General features: G+C 39.8%; 1 protein-coding gene across 4 annotated transcripts in view; it reads right to left on the reverse strand.

Annotated features, from left to right (window-relative positions):
• The window catches only part of LUC7L3 (LUC7 like 3 pre-mRNA splicing factor), a 24,540-nt gene extending 9,408 nt beyond the window's left edge, over positions 1–15,132 (reverse strand). For 3 of the 4 annotated variants that reach the window (XR_006680946.1, XM_004707051.3, XM_045299600.1), the window contains exons 1-6: positions 14,912–15,132; positions 5,810–5,876; positions 2,516–2,555; positions 2,104–2,248; positions 1,675–1,749; positions 694–798 (exon numbers count right to left, since the gene is read on the reverse strand). Coding sequence is in view for 3 of the 4 variants with exons in the window: in XM_004707051.3 (XP_004707108.1) it covers positions 694–798; positions 1,675–1,749; positions 2,104–2,248; positions 2,516–2,555; positions 5,810–5,876; positions 14,912–15,010 (531 nt within the window). In the remaining variant the exon portion in view is untranslated. Of the gene's footprint in view, positions 1–693; positions 799–1,674; positions 1,750–2,103; positions 2,249–2,515; positions 2,556–5,440; positions 5,573–5,809; positions 5,877–14,911 lie in introns of those variants that run through there. The other variant, XM_045299601.1, reaches the window with a different exon arrangement.
• Positions 15,133–15,925: the final 793 nt, after the last annotated feature.

Below are 15,925 nucleotides of genomic sequence, written 5' to 3' on the forward strand. Positions count from 1 at the left end.
TGACAAATATATTAAGTGTAATGGAGAGTCCTTTGAAGGTGCTATGGTTTTATTTAAAAAAAAAAAAATTAAATACATAGCTTGAAAAAAAATTCCGGTTTTGGGGTATCCCCTTGTGTATATAATTTAAATACAGACTCAGTTAATACTTATGATGATTTGAGAGAGGCGTTGGCAAACAAGCAGCCAGAAGCCTGATTTTATAAATAAAATAGTTTTATTGGAATATAACTCCACCCATTTGTTTAAGTATTGTCCATGCTGCCATACCACCACACAACTCAGCGGCTGTCAGGGACCTATGGCCTGCAGACTTAAAACACTATATGGAGGGAGACAGTGGTTGGTTTAAGATATGAAAATAATAATTTATAATTTACCAAGGTGTCACAAGGGCGGGGGAAGGAGGAGCTGATACCAAGGGCTCAATAGAAATTAAATGTTTAGAAGATAATGATGCAACATATGTATAATGATGAAACATATGTACAATGATGGCAACATATGTACAAATATGCTTGATACAATTGACGTATGTATTGTTCTAAGAGCTGTAAGAGCCTCCAATAAAATGATCTTTAAAAAAAAAACCCACTATGTGGATTATCAACTCTGATTAAAGGTGCTTGCACAATAATAAAAATTCCAAGTAATTTTCAGTGACCAAGCTGAGAAACTGAGATTGTTACTCACCGAAGTTGTGGATCTAAGTAATTCTCTCTCTTCTTTTAACTGTTCAACTAATTTCATCATTCCCTGGGCTTCTTCTACCTTTCCCTCAGATCCTAGTTCTTCAATCTATGGGAGGAAAAAGAAAAAGCACAGTCAACCCTCCTTCCTAATCAAATTATCCTAAGTATTTTCTTTCTTTCCCCATTCTTTACTAGCACATAGTGGTTGGTTTCAGAGTTTGTTAGTTTGGTTAATTTTGTTTTTGAAGTCTTCTTGGGTTTATCTAACCCCTCTTATGTAGTACAGCTTTGCTGATGTAAAACTGACTTACAGTAAACTAAACATTTTGATAAAGATTTCACATATGCCTAAACTTGTGAAATCACCACCACTCAGATACAGAACTTATTTATCACCCCTGAGAAGTGTCCTCATAGCCTTTTTGTCCCCCATAACACTGATCTGCTTTCTATCTCTATAGACTAGCTTGCCGTTTTCTAGAATTTTATATAAATGGATCGCATAGCTTGTATTCCTTTATTCCTGACTAGTATTGGAATTGCATAATATATGCCATAATTTATCCATTCTCTATAATGGACATTTGGATTGTTCTAGTTTGGCCATTTTTGTTTGGCTAATTATAAATAAAGGAACTCTGAGTAGCGATATAAAATTCTTTGTGTAGACTTGCTTTCTTTTCTCTTTGGCAAGCACCTACGGTTGAAATGGCTGGTGGTATGTTTTAACTTTCAAAGACTCAAGCTCCTTTCCAAAGTGTTTCCTTTCCCTTCCCAGCTGTAGTGTGCAATTATTTCCAGTAGCCCTGAGCATCCCTATCAACTTGATATGGTTAGTCTTTTTCATTTTAGTCATTCTGTTGTATAAATAGCATCGTTATGGTTTTAATGGGAATTTCTCTAATAAATAGCAATGTTGAACATCTTCTCTTATCATTTGCCATTCCAGTACTTTCTAACATGACTGCATTATCATGCTCACCTGCTGTAGGAGGACATCAATTTTGTCTGTTAGAACCTGGATTTTTTCTTCATTTTTGCCTGTTGGGCCAGCTGCCTGTTAAAGTAAGATAGTGTGTTATCAACAAGTAAAATTATATATTCAAGCCCTCCTCACATAATATTTGCAACTAATGACCGAAATGTTCAACTATAAATTATCTTTAATTTCTGTTAATATTTCATCAGTTACTAGTAAGCAAACTCAAGAGAAAAATCTTACAATGAGCAAGATCAATTTAAATTTACATTTACATTTAGCAATAAACATTTACATTTAAGCAATAAAGATAGAAGGGGGTACAAAAGAACACAAAGGGACGAGTAAAACAAATCTTAAATATATGGGAGGGCTGGGAATTTAGAGACCAAGAATATTTTACCAATACCTACATATTCATTTCCTGCTTACCCCAGAGGACTGCTGGTTCTGAGACAATGCCAAACGAGCATGGCCTCGTCTAATTCTCCGTTCCACTTCTGCAAGTAAGCTCTGTAAGTATCGGAGAAAATCTCTCTCATAGCCAACTTTCATAAAACGAGAACTCTTCTCATACCTGATAATAACAAAAAACCAAATTCTCATGTTTTAGCTAGCCTTGATTTTTGGCTGACAATTAAACTAGGTATATATAACAAACTTCTGTTAAGAGCATAAGTTTTACAAACAGGCACATCTAGAGGCTTGAATACCAGCTTTAGCACTTTACGAGATCTCTGTGAGCCTGAACTCGGATCAAGTCCTCAAACTTTACCTCTTGTTAAGCAAGTGACAATATTTAAAAAGCAGAAACTAAAAAAATAAATAAAAAGCAGAAACTTACTGTTTTCGTAAATTCTCATCATGAATTTTTTCACATGGACCTAAAAGAAAAAGAATGAGAAATAAGAATATATCCACTGATTGTGGTAACTTCTACATGTAATAATTTTTTCTTTTTAAAAAGGAGAAAGGGTCCACTTTACCACAGAATAGGCAATAAACTAAAATATTAATACTAGAAAGTGAAGCAATATGCCAAAAATGCATGAATATCCACTCTTAAATGTTCAAGGTCAGTACAATGGGGAGAAAACATTTTAAAAATAGAAACCTGTTCTTTATTGTCACTACAGAACACTGTGAAGTGAGTAGATCACAGGTTTGAAGCACCGATATTTCATTAATTTCAAACACCTACATATAAAGTCAACTAGCAGAAAACTAGGGCCCCAAAAGCATGAATTTCAGTTCTTTCCGTTGTTTTTATTGCAATTCACCTCATTTATAAACTCTAGGTTTACTTTGCTTTATCTGAATTTATCAATGTCAGACATCAAAATATTAGCTTAAATCAGTACTGTACATTTTGATTAAGCACTTTTCACTGCCCAGCCAAACAAAAGGTACGTTGTGACAAAACCTGATACCAGCCCGTGGGAAAAGGACCGCATGCTTGGTAAAGTTGAGAGGAAGCAGAGAGGACAATTCTTGACAAAATGGATTGACACCGCAGCTGCAGCAATGGGCTCCCGCTTAAGAACGGTGACGATGCGCAGGACCAGGCAGTGTTTCGTTGTGTGTACAGGGCTGCTACGAGCAGAATGGACTCAACGGAACCGAACAAAACCTCATCTACAATTTCTTCTCAGCCACTGCAATTCAGTACAAAATGATCTCAATACTAATTTCCCACAACACTCAAAAAACTTGAGAATCTGTTTCCATGAGCCTCTGTTCTGCTTATTTTCTAAGCCTGCAGTACACTAGTCGTCCTGAGAAGTTTCTTTTCTGCTCTGTATTTGGATGCAGTTGGCTGGGTTGTTTTTCTCCTTAGTTTCCACGCATATTCTGAGTTTCCTAAGAAGAGGTTCATCTTGAGACCTTGAAAATGTGTTTTTAAACCTTATACCAATTTTTGGCTATATAAACAACCTAGGTAAGACATTTATTTCACCTAGAGAGTCCTGAGGGTACTTCTCCAACCTCATGTGTCAGTGTTGCTACTTGCTACGTCTCAAGCTACTTGGTCACATCCTGTGACCTTCACCCTAATCTCATACACTTTTAGTGTGTTTCGCAAATGGCACGTTTCTTTCTAACCAAAATGAAGGTCTGTCAATCATGAATCCTGTGTCAAAAAAAAATCTACAAAGTGCTATTTTTCGACAGCATGTGCTCACTTTGTCTCTGGGTAACATTTTGGTAATATTCAAAACATTTCAAACCTTTTCATAATGCTGTTGCACACTTAACATAGTATAGTAGAAACCCAACTTGTACATGCACTGGGAAACAAGAAGCGAATGTGACTCACTTTACTTCAGTGGCGCCTGCCTATAACTCAAAGTTCTACAGTGAATGCCTATGCGTGAACCTTTTATCATTCAACCATTCTGAGCGTTTGAAAGATACATTCATATCTTCTTTTCTACAGAACATTTTTCTTACGACATTTCTTAGATAATTTCCTCCCTTTCCTGATATCTGTCTAGAATTCAACAGGCATTAGAATTTCTAAACTCCTTTCATCTTTTCTGTCCTGTTATCAACATTCCAGCAAATTTCTGTGGTTTCATTTTCAAGTTGTTCCACTGGTTTCCTATTTGTCCGTTTCAAATTTCTCAGTTCTTTTTAGTGCTTTAAAACTTCCCTTTTGATAGCATCCGATGCTGTCTAATAAAGAGCTCTGGCGACACTGCAGGTTAGGTACTGGACTGCCCACTGGGTTGATGGTTTATACCCATCAGCCACTCCAGACAAAGATGAGGCTGGCTGCTCCTGTAAAGATGTAAATTTCAGAAACCCTATACAGATCAATGAGTGTCAGAATCAACACAAGGGCAGTGGGTCAGGTCTGTTAATATTCTCTCTGATAGAGTATCTTATCTCTGAAAATATTTAGTTTTTTTGTTTTGAATTTTTTCTTCCGCTATTTACTTTTATCTCCAATTCCACTAAAGTACTTCTCTGTTGATTTTTGTTAATCTTTCATGCCTAAGGTTTTCTTCAAATGGCTAGCTGGAGTTCCTTGGTTGGCAATTGATTTTTAAAAGACAGATCTAAAAATATGACTCGAAGTTGGTCCGTATAGTGTATAGGCAGGATTGGTCAACCTTGTTTTATTTTCAAGTCCTTCCGCTGCTTCACCACAGGAAAGCCAGGCAGAATAAGACCTCCTCTCTTTCAGGAGCTGATCTTCTAATGTGATCTTAATACGTAAAAGGCAAGCAGCCTGAATAGGAATTTCTCTCGTATGCATCCAAAATGGTACTAGTTATATACATCCTTGCGAGACCTTAGAAAATACTTATTAATATCTAGTAAAAACAGCCTTGGTGGCACTGTCAGATTAACTGTTGTTAACCACCAAGGCTGGTGATTCAAACCCACTAGCTGCTCCTTGGTGGGGGGAGAGAAAAATGAGGCTGTGTACTCCCATAAAGATTTACTAAGACTCAGAAACCCCAGCTAGATCACTATGAGTCCTTCTCCAGTAGAATGAGTTGGGAAGTTGGATCACCAGATGCACAGGACCAGGGAGTCTACCCAACCAGGGAGTAAGTAGTTTTCCAGGAGGTGTTTGGCAATGTCTAGTAATATTTCTGGTCATTTCTACTGGCATCTAGTTGTGTAAAGGTCAAGGATGCTAATCATCCTGCACACATGATGAAGAATTACTCTATAGTCAATAGTCAAGTGAAATGCTAACCTAGACAAATCTCTCTTCTTTTCAGCCCCCATAACTCAACACTGCCTTCTATGGTACCTGGTGCCTCCAAATTCTGAGCCTGTCCAGGGTTCTGCGGATCAAGGGTTCTCTGTTCTGTTGAGTTTGCTGTTAACACTTCCATCCACTTGTCACTTTCCAAAATTTGTTGACATCTTAAAGATATCCGCTTCCATTTACACTTTTTTTTCTTTTTCATTTTTTAGTGAGGTTTGGGGAGGGAGTGGAAATAAACATGTATGTTTAAATCACCATGTTCAATCAGACTGGCATTTATTAATACATTTAAAAATTTTAATCCAAGAAGCAAATTATCACCAAACCTTAAAAAAGTTTTTTTCAGAACTCTAAAGAACCAGTTAAAAACATAAATTTGACGAAACACACCAGGGGGGGGGATGCACTTACCAAGATCAGAACGTGTATTAGTAAACAATTCCGCAGGGCAAAATCCACAGAGATAGTATTTACAAACCTAGTGGGGGGAAAGAAAGTACTTAACGTTTCTATTTTAATTACTGAGTCTTAAAAATATATAGTAAAGAAGGATGTTAAGTAACTATTTTCTTTGTAACCAAAACTGTTAACACTATCAGTTAAGTAAACTGAGTAATGACTTTGAGACTACTAGATTTTAGAAAAAGAAAAACGTGCATAACTGGCTGTTGCCACCATTTTCTACTATAAACATTCACCCCACCCACTCCTCCCACAATATCAATAACAAATACAGGAAATAAACCTAAACATAACAGAAAAAATTAATTATAAAAGCAAAAATCCTTTGTTTTCCTTCTTTGTTATAAACCAAGATCAATGTACAGATTAGAACTTTAGAATCAGTCTAAAACACCTAGCACTCAAAAAGCCATAATTAATAAATATTTAGTTTATGTGAATAGTACTTGTTTATAAACTGTCTTTAGTATCTTTATACAATTATCTTTTCCTCAAAGTTCTTAATTTTTAAGATTTTTCTTACCAATACATTATTTAAAATAGAGACTATACACTTAGTATGGTCCCCCAGTAGCAGTGGGTTCCACGTTGGGCTCACAGCCAGTCCACAAGGGAACAATGAGGCTTTCTACTCAATTCTAGAGGGATATTATTAATCAGAATCTACTCCATGGCAGTGAGCTTTTGGCTTTTTAAAATACATTAAAAAATACATTTAATAAGGAGTTACAGCTTAAGGTGCTAACCACAAAGTTGGAGACTCAAGCCCATCAGCCACTACCTAGAGAAAGATAAAGCGTTCTCTGCTCTAGATTTAGCCTTGAACACCCTATTATAGGCCATAAGTTTAGTTTTTCTTGGATATACACTACACCTGAATAATTTTTCAAAATATTTCTATACTTTTCATCCTTATGTGAAATGCTATTAAACTTTACGTTCATTTTAATTTCTTGCTATAAAAATGCCAATATTCCAATTTTTAAACTATTTCTTTAAGAATTTATTTGACAGAGGAGGAACAGGAACAAACCACAAGCTAGTGTCACCATATATACCTATTGTCCCTGATTATACAGATCTCACATTTATCAAATTATCAAAAATTAAAACAGTATCTGATATTAGATGTGGTGCTAGGAACACAACACTAAAGGGTCATGGGACAATTTGACAACATCTATGAAAATGTAAAATGTACAGGCCTTCAACCTAGTCATGATCTTTCTAGGAATTTATGCAAGTGGCTTAAAGACGTATTCTGTTCACTGCATTTTCGTTGCTAAGGCAAAATACTTGACAACTTGTAGGAAACAAGGCTAATTTATGGTAGATTCATAGGCACCAATAGGGCAAAGATTCCTACCATATATATATGAAAAAGTTGTTTGAATATATTTTCAAATGGCTTAGGGGGAGGAGGGATTCTCACGTTTTACTTCTAAGTTAAATCTACATCTGTTTTGGCAAAAATGTTTACTTTCCTTAATAGTTTAAACCCAGAAATTAGAGGTGGGGGAAAAAACCCAGAAAATAAGTACAATTAACTTCCTTAAATACTAATGAAATAAATTTTTATATGATGGGGCAGAGAGTATAAATAACACATTTAACTGGAGAAATGCTAAGACTTAAGACTTTAACAAAAACCATCCTTTTGGGTTTCATTTAGGTTTTGTGGGGGTTTTTTCTTTAATTTCTTTTAAGTATCTTGTATATTATACAGCTAATCTCAACAAAATAAATCACTAATAATATACCATTAAACCTCCCATAAATATGATTCTCTTTTCCCTCCCATCCCTCTATACCCATTCCTTCCCTCTCTGTTTCCACCCCCACTGCTGGCCTCCTTTAATCCTCAAAGTATTATTCTTTGGTGTGAAAACCATGTTTCCTTATAATAAATACTGTTATTAAATATTTATCTTTACAAGATTGACTAAGTTTGCTAAGCATAATGTTCTCTAATTCTGCCCATGTCGTGGTGTTTAAGAGTTTCCATTGTTTATTGATGCACAATATTCCATTGTATGCATGTACCAGAGTTTGAGTGTCCATTCTACTATTAGCGAGGTTGCTACAATAAATACACACATGGATATGTCTGTTTGTGTCGTATTCTCTCTTCAGGATATATACCCAGGAGAGAAACTGCTGGATCATAAGGTACATGGCTTATATTTGCACTTGTTTAAGAAGTGCCAGGGAAGGAGCCCCGGTGCTGTCCACAGTGCATTACACGTTGGGCTGCTAGCTGAAAGGTCAGCAGTTTGAAACCACTAACTTGCCAGCTTTGAGGGAGAAAGGTGAGGCTTCCTCCCCTGTCGATGATGTTACAGGATGCAGAGACAATAACTGATGTGGGGAAGGGAGCAGGGGCAGCATGATGAATTCCAGGAGTAAACAATGAAGGTGGGAGAGGGCACTAGAATGGAATATGATTACACAACTCCCTTTCTAAAGGCTATTTAATCGTGGGGGAGAAAATGCTCTAAAATTAACTGTGGTAATGATTGTACAATACTTAATATGACTGAAAAATTAATATGTGGATTACATGCCAATACAACTGTTGGCATGAAGGAAGTGCCATGCTGACTTCCATAGCGGTTTACAAGTCTACAGTTCCATCAGCAATTTTACATCTTTCCGCATCCTCTTTCGCATTCATTATTTTCTACAAACTAAGACTATTTTATCATTTTTATCTTTCTATACCTACCTGAATCTAACAGTAAGCATCTAATTTCTAAGCTAACCAAATATTAGAAATATTGCCTGCCTTATTTTTGTTAAACGGGAAACAAAATCACTTGAATACTTGTCTAGTTATTTCTTGCCCTAATGTTCAGATCAGCTACATTACTGAATCTAGCAACTATGTCATATATAAATGTCTTTATAGACATTCACAACCAGAACAGATGCCCTGACTAAAATCTAGAATCTTGTAGAAACCATAAGCAATTTCAAAACTTTAAAAATGACCACCCTTAATTGTCATGTACTTCTCAATGATTATAAAATACTATTTCAAAACTTGAGTGGCTCATGTACATATTCATTTAAAACTGAGGAATATTGGAAAATAAAGAGCTTTAGTTTTCAGTCACTATCATTAATATTTTATTCTAATTGCAACAGGTTAGAAGCAAGTATCTTATTTTTAGTTAAAAGATGTTAATTTGTTTTAAAAAGATAAACCCAAAAATATTTAATTTCATTAATATAATAAAAACATTTAGCTTCCGATGAAATTTTAATGTTTCAACTATACCATGATTACTTGCTAGTCATTGATTTCCTATGCATTTCAATTTTAGTACACATCTTTGCAGTCATTCTCCTGTTCTACTTATTGCCTACACAACCTTTTGGTGCAATTTCAAGTAATTATCTGCAGCAGTCAGATAGTAAACCTCTCTCCTGCTTAAAAGCTTCAGTTGTTTCCCAATGTAAATTCACTTTTAATAAGGTTCAAAACCAACAGTCTTTGTCTTGCCCACCATCTACACTGCCCCCCCAACAAAATAAAACTCCAACTATAACACTGTAATTTCCAGATGCCCCATATTATCCAACTCTTTCTTCCCACAAGTAATATCTGTCTTCTCTAATTCCTACTGAATTCTTTAGAATGTAAGCAGCAAGGAGCCCTGGTTAGATACAGTGATTCAGTGCAGGCTGCTGCTTAGCCAAGGGTTGGTTGTTCAAACTCATTGGCTACTCTGTAGAAATATGCATGTGGCAGTGTGCTCCTCTCCCCCCACCCCCCAAAAAAAACAACAGCAACAAAACAAAACAACTGCTTTGGAAATTCCCGTTTCTACTCGATCACTTAGACCCTCTGTGAGTAGGAATCGACTTAACAGTGGTGAATTTGGTTTTTCATTGTTTTGTGTGTGTTTTTTTTTTGGGGGGGGGGGTGTAAGGGTCACTATGAGAGTGACCTGAGTAACTCACTTTCCCTAAGCATACCAGTCTGAGTTAAGTGTCCTACTTTCTGTGCCTGTATTTCGCCCACTGTGGCACTAGGACACCATACTATGAAGGCACATTTACTCTTCAGACCCACCACCAGACCAACGTGCTTATGTCTAAACCACTCTGTTACACATACATAAGAGTACACTTTTGGTGATCAAATGAACACAGGAACCTCCCCTACTTACTGGAAAGAAATGATAGGAAGCACTGTACTAATTTTAAAAGTCAGTGTTAAGCTACCTTTTTCCCTGTGAGAAAATCAAGTTGAACGACCCACAATACAAGTATATTTTAAGTACATATTTTCAATAATATATACAATTCATTTACTTTCAGAACAATATTAACTAGCCTAGTGGTATAAAACCAAACACATTGCTCTAGATAGAGTACATTCTTAACTCAGGCAACGCACAACTACCTACTAGAGCACAACTACCCTACCCCACAGGATTTCCCAGAGATGACCCTTGACAAAAGCAGCTGTCTTTCGCCCTATGAGAGGCTGGGGGTTAAAGAGCCTAATTCTCCATTATTAGCTGAAGCTTTAACCACTGCACAACCTGGGCTCTTTTCTAGTAGCACAGCTACTTACATTTTCTTGAGCAAAACACAGAAATCTCCCAACTCAGACCCTAAGTGAAAAGTACTCAAGGAAGGCAATGACAAAATTATTGCTGTTATCTGGGGCTTAACAGCAATGATTTCAAGCAAATGCAAAATACAAATAGGTGATAGTGGGTGTCAGTGAATCCCAGGAACCATATTAAAGCTGAAAATACTTTTTAAAAAATAATTTTATTAGGGGCTCATACAACTCTTATCACAATCCATACATACATCAATTATGTCCAGCACATTCGTACATGTTGCCACCATCATTTTCCAAATACGTACCTGCTTTCTACTTGAGCCCTTGGTATCAGCTCATTTTTTCCTCTCCCGCCCTGCTCCCCCCCAACCCTTGTTAATTTATAAATTATTAAAATTTTGTCATATCTTACACTGTCCTACGTCTGTCTCCCTCACCCACTTCTCCGCTGTCTGCTCCCCAGGGAGGAGGCTATATGTAGAGCTTGTAACCTGTTCCCTCTTTCTCCCTCACCGTCCCTCCACCCTCCTGATATGTAGAGACAGCATTCCACTATACCCACACTCACACAAAAAACACAAGCCACAATAGAGGACTTGCAGAGCCTCAGCCTTGATAATGGTTGTACATATGCACTATCACAGACAAAGGCATTTGCATTACAGATCTATCCCCCACTTAAAGAACTTCTCCAAGTACCACTTGGAACCCAATTGCTATCCAGTCAGATAGTACTCAGGGTGACCTTGTTCAATTCAACTCTCCTTGCCATCTTGAATTCCAACTCAAAGGCACCCTACAGGGCAGAGTAGAACTGTGGGTTCTGAGAGTAACTCTTTATAGTCTCCCTGGGGGTGGGCTGGTGGTTTCCAACTACTGACCTTTCAGTTAGCAGCTCAATGAATAACCTACTACACCACCAGAGCTACAAGTGACCCTGTAAGACAGCGAACTGCCTCGGAAGGAACATCTTTTTTCTACAGAGCAGCTGATGGGTTCAAATTACGAACCTTTCACTTAGCAGCAAAATGGTTAACCACTGTGCCACTAGGGCTCCTTGATCCAGAAGAGGGGGGAAAATACAGTTTCAAAAGCCACTACCATTTTAATACCATTTAAAGATTGAAAAGGAAAAAGAGGAAGGCCCTCACCAAGATGGACTGACAATGGGCGCAAGCACAGGAACAATCATGAGGCTGGTGTAGGATGGGACAAGTGGTTCTGTTGTGATAGGGTCACTGCGGGTCAGAACTAACTCAATGGCACCTAACAACAAAAAATGTAGTTGTGCACAGCTACAAAATCAACTGAGGTAGGTAGTTTATTGTATCAACCTGGCTGATAAACACATGTGAGGTTAATTAAAGGCGGAGGGATAAATGGCTCAGTGAGCCTCGCCTTTCTAGTTCTTGGGTCTCCTGCTTTGTGGTGGTCGGTTGGACCAGGGTGCAGCTGGTTTAGCCAGTTCCCTGCTTCAGCTGGCAAGGCTCACTCCTGCAAGACATCCCTGAGGAGAAGCCACATGGACCTACCTCGATGCAGCCCTGGGTGCTGGAGCAGCCGTGCGGAGACCCCTGCCAGCGCTGAGATGCTTACACACTCACTGACTGGGCTTTCCTCCTGCAGTCATTGTGTGTTTTGTGAGATGGAGGAGAACTTTGTGGATTGGTGTTGGACATATGGGTTAATGTTGGGACTTGTGGGCTTGGGCAGCACTCGGTTGGGATGTTTTCTTACCCTTTATATAAAACTCGCAGGTACCCAAACTAACACCAACCAAAATAAAAAACCCTACCAAAAAAACACACCAAAAACCCCCTAACCCAGGAAGTAGTGGTCCACAAACTTTAGAAAACACAAGAGGAACCTGGTTAATAAAAAAGGTCTGATATCTGGTCCCTTCCCTGGTACCATAGAATCGTAATCTCTGGGAGTGAGGTTTAGATATCTGCATGGATGATTCAGATCCAAATAATCCAGCTACCAGTTTTCATTTTATTTTTTAATCGTTTTATTAGGGGCTCATACAACTCTTATAACAATTCATACATACATCAATTGTGTAAAGCACATTTGTACACTCACTGCCCTCATCATTCTCAAAACATTTCCTCTCCACTTGAGCCCCTGGCATTACCAGCTACCACTTTTAACACTATAGAAAAGTTTCCATTCTGTTACTTTTCTAAAGATGCCAAAGTTTTTTTAATAAACCATTGCACCTGGTCATCTCTATTTCATCAACCACGGCAGGAAAAAGACCTGGTGATTTGCTCCCTTAAAGATTACAGTTTAAAAAAAAAAAAGATTACAGTTTAAGGAAACCCTATGGGGAAGGTTTCTGAGTTGAAACTGGACAGCACACAAAGGACTCCACCCCGCTGAAAGGGCTTTTTCTATCTACCAGGAGCAATGTGACAAATAAAAAGCTGCAGATGAAATTAGCAATACAAAATTACTTTGCAACACAGGCCTTCACTCAGTGAAGGTGAAACCTAGAAGGTGTGCTGGGCTGTAAATCCCTCCAGGGTTAAAGTAACAACCAACAGCATACCTACACAAAGACCTGGATGTGATGTCACGAGCTTTCACTACAGCCCAGTCACTGTCCTTATTTAGGAAAGGCCATGTGCTTTGTTCCTAGTTACCACCACCAACTTTCCCTGCAGATAAGCATCTGATAGATTAGTAATTGAGTTTTTCCAAATCTAGAAGGGATGTAACCTGTCATTAAAGACATAAAATACTCTGGCGACAAGCACTAAAACAGAAAGCAGATTTTCTATTATTTTGGCAGACTTAAAATCTACATTGCCTCACCACAGCCAATATTATAAGCCCACCACATATAATGCAATAAAAACCAAAACTGTTTCCTCCCAGCAAATGCTGTCCAAGGCCAAAGGGGCCCCGACATAAGGCTGCTGCATCTATGTGCAGGACAATTAAAAAAAAAAAAAGGCATCCCAATGAGTCAGAATTGATTCGATGACACTGAGTTCCAGTTTACTCAAAATACATAAATGTCCGATCTGTACACTACATGTAATTGGGGTGGGGTGGGGGTCTTCACCTTTGCAAAGTTTAGGTTACCGAGTTTGGTGGGGGAGAGGGGGGCTTAAAGTCACTTTATGGTGGCAGAGACAGATGCCAGAAAGTGAAAGTAAAGAGGATCAAGACAAGTAAGGTCACTTAGTATTCTGACACTGGGTGGGCAAAGTCAAAAAACCAAACCATTCAAACTTCTTGAGATCAATGACCAATGTGATTGAACGTAGTAAATAATGCACACAGTTAATTCTACCCTAAGAAAACGTTCACATTATTTTGGAATCAGGTAATAACGGACTCTGATAGCAACTTCTTTTCCAACACTGCCAAGAGATATACACTCAGGCAAAACCACCACCACCTCACTGCCACAGCATCAATTCCGTCTCATGGAAACCCTACAAAGCAGGGCAGAACCGAGACTTGCAGTAACTCTTCACAGGAGTATAAAGCCAAGGGTTCTTCTTTCTCCCGCGGAGCTCCTGGTTTCGAACTAGTGACCTTGCGATTCTGCCCCAACACGTAACCACTACGCCACGCATCCCAAAGTCCACCAGAAAAAGGATAAGCAGCTGATTTTAAAAAATCATTCTTGGGGGCTCTTACAGGTCTTACAATATTCCATACATCAATTGTATCCAGCATAATAGCAAATAATTTTTAATGGTTTATTTTAAGTCGCTACCTTTATATTGCAATTAACAATGCTTTAAAATTACCAAGTGGTTTGACTATAATGGCAAAGTAAAAACGAAACATTTTCCAGCCAAGACCGAAAAATCAATGACACGTTGAAGGTTCGAAACCAGAGTAAAACATTTGCAACACCTGAAAGTTATTACCAGAGGGCCGGTTCCCAGAGTTGTGGAAAGTGTCCAGCACTAGGGAGCGGGAAAATTAGGGCTAGTTTCGCCACCGTAACTTGTCAAGAGACCTGGCGTGAGCCTCGCAAGTCTCACCTGTGGGACGAGGCTTATGCTATTTACCCAAACTTCTAAGAATAAAAACATCCAACTTGAGTTTGATGTAAAAAACCAAAAAAAAAGAGCATACCGTTTATCACTAGTTGTATCAACACCACAAATCTCGGTAGAACTTATTTTAAATTTCCATGTCCTCAAATAAGGGCCCGAAATAGGACCTCCCTGACCATTCCCACTACCGCACTTTTGTCTTTCCCCCATTTCACAGGGGGGTGAACACTCACGCCCTCCCCTTCCCGCGTTTCACAGCCTCAACAAGGCGCGTTTTCAATCCGACCGGGGCATCTCTGATTTCCCGGGTACCAACACAAGCACCCCGCTTCCCCACGTCGGGGCCCTGTCCTCTCGAACCACACCACACCCCGCAGGCCCGGCCCACGCCTGCTCCCCTCCCCCACGGAGCCCGGGCACAGGCTCAGGGCCCACGGGACTTACGCTCTCGTGGTCCCACCGCACGTTGCTGCGCTTCTCGTCCGGGGCCAGGTTTCGGTCCCGGCCCATTAACTCATCCAACAATTGCGCGGCCGAAATCATGGTGCTTTTTTCGGGCGGCTGCTCCCCCCTGCCCTGGCACCCGTCAAAGAAAAACACCAGCGACCCCACTGGCAGCCTCCTAGGCCCGCTCTCAGGCCGAAAAGCTTCCTCCACAGAGAAGCCGACAACACAAAATGGCCGCCGCGCGGCCGCCTTCCCAGCATGCCGCGCGGGCACGCGCGCCCGCGGAGACGTGCCCAATCCCGGGCGGCGGGGACCCGCCCAGTGTCCGCCTCCCGGGGGCGGGGCCCGCCGAGGCCCGGCTTGGCCCCGCCCCTCCAGGGCACGACGCGACAGGTGCTGGGAGGAGCCTGCGCGTCCCCGAGGCTCCGTCCTAGCGTCGCGCTCCCCGGACCCGAGCTGCTGCACAGTGAGCTCTCAGACGCTACTGGCGTCTCGAAGCTTCGTCATCTTTCCGAACAGAAGAAAAAGGCAGTGGACACCCTCCTTTTGTCCCACGCGGAGCGCACGGTGCCATCTTCCAGTGGAGGACGCTAAAGATCAACACTCTGATTCCGTGTTCCAGCTGCATTCTCCCAGTCGCCTCTCTTTTTTTTTGGCGTCTCTTTTTTTACCTAGCTTTCTCCTCCCACCCTGAATCTCCAGGTGGAACTTTTCCGCGGTGGGAAAACTAGTCAGGGAAAGAGAAATCAGTTGCTACGAAATTACGCAAAATATGGATATCCAGGCCTAAACTTAATGCCACCCGGTGTGGAAGTTTTGTTTTAATTATTGATAAAATTTATTCAACAAATGTCCGGATACTGTGCTTGGAAGTAAAAAAAAGAAGCCGTAGTAGCATAGTGAGTTGAGCATTGAACAAGGTCAGTAATTGGAAACTGCCAGCCGCTCTGCAGAAGAAAGATAAAAGAGTTAACAGTCTCAGAAATTCACCAGGGACACATCTACCCTGCC

Source organism: Echinops telfairi, unplaced genomic scaffold, assembly GCF_000313985.2.
Source record: "Echinops telfairi isolate 266 unplaced genomic scaffold, ASM31398v2 ScPeMD7_7458;HRSCAF=8496, whole genome shotgun sequence".
NCBI classification, from domain to species: Eukaryota; Metazoa; Chordata; class Mammalia; order Afrosoricida; family Tenrecidae; genus Echinops; species Echinops telfairi.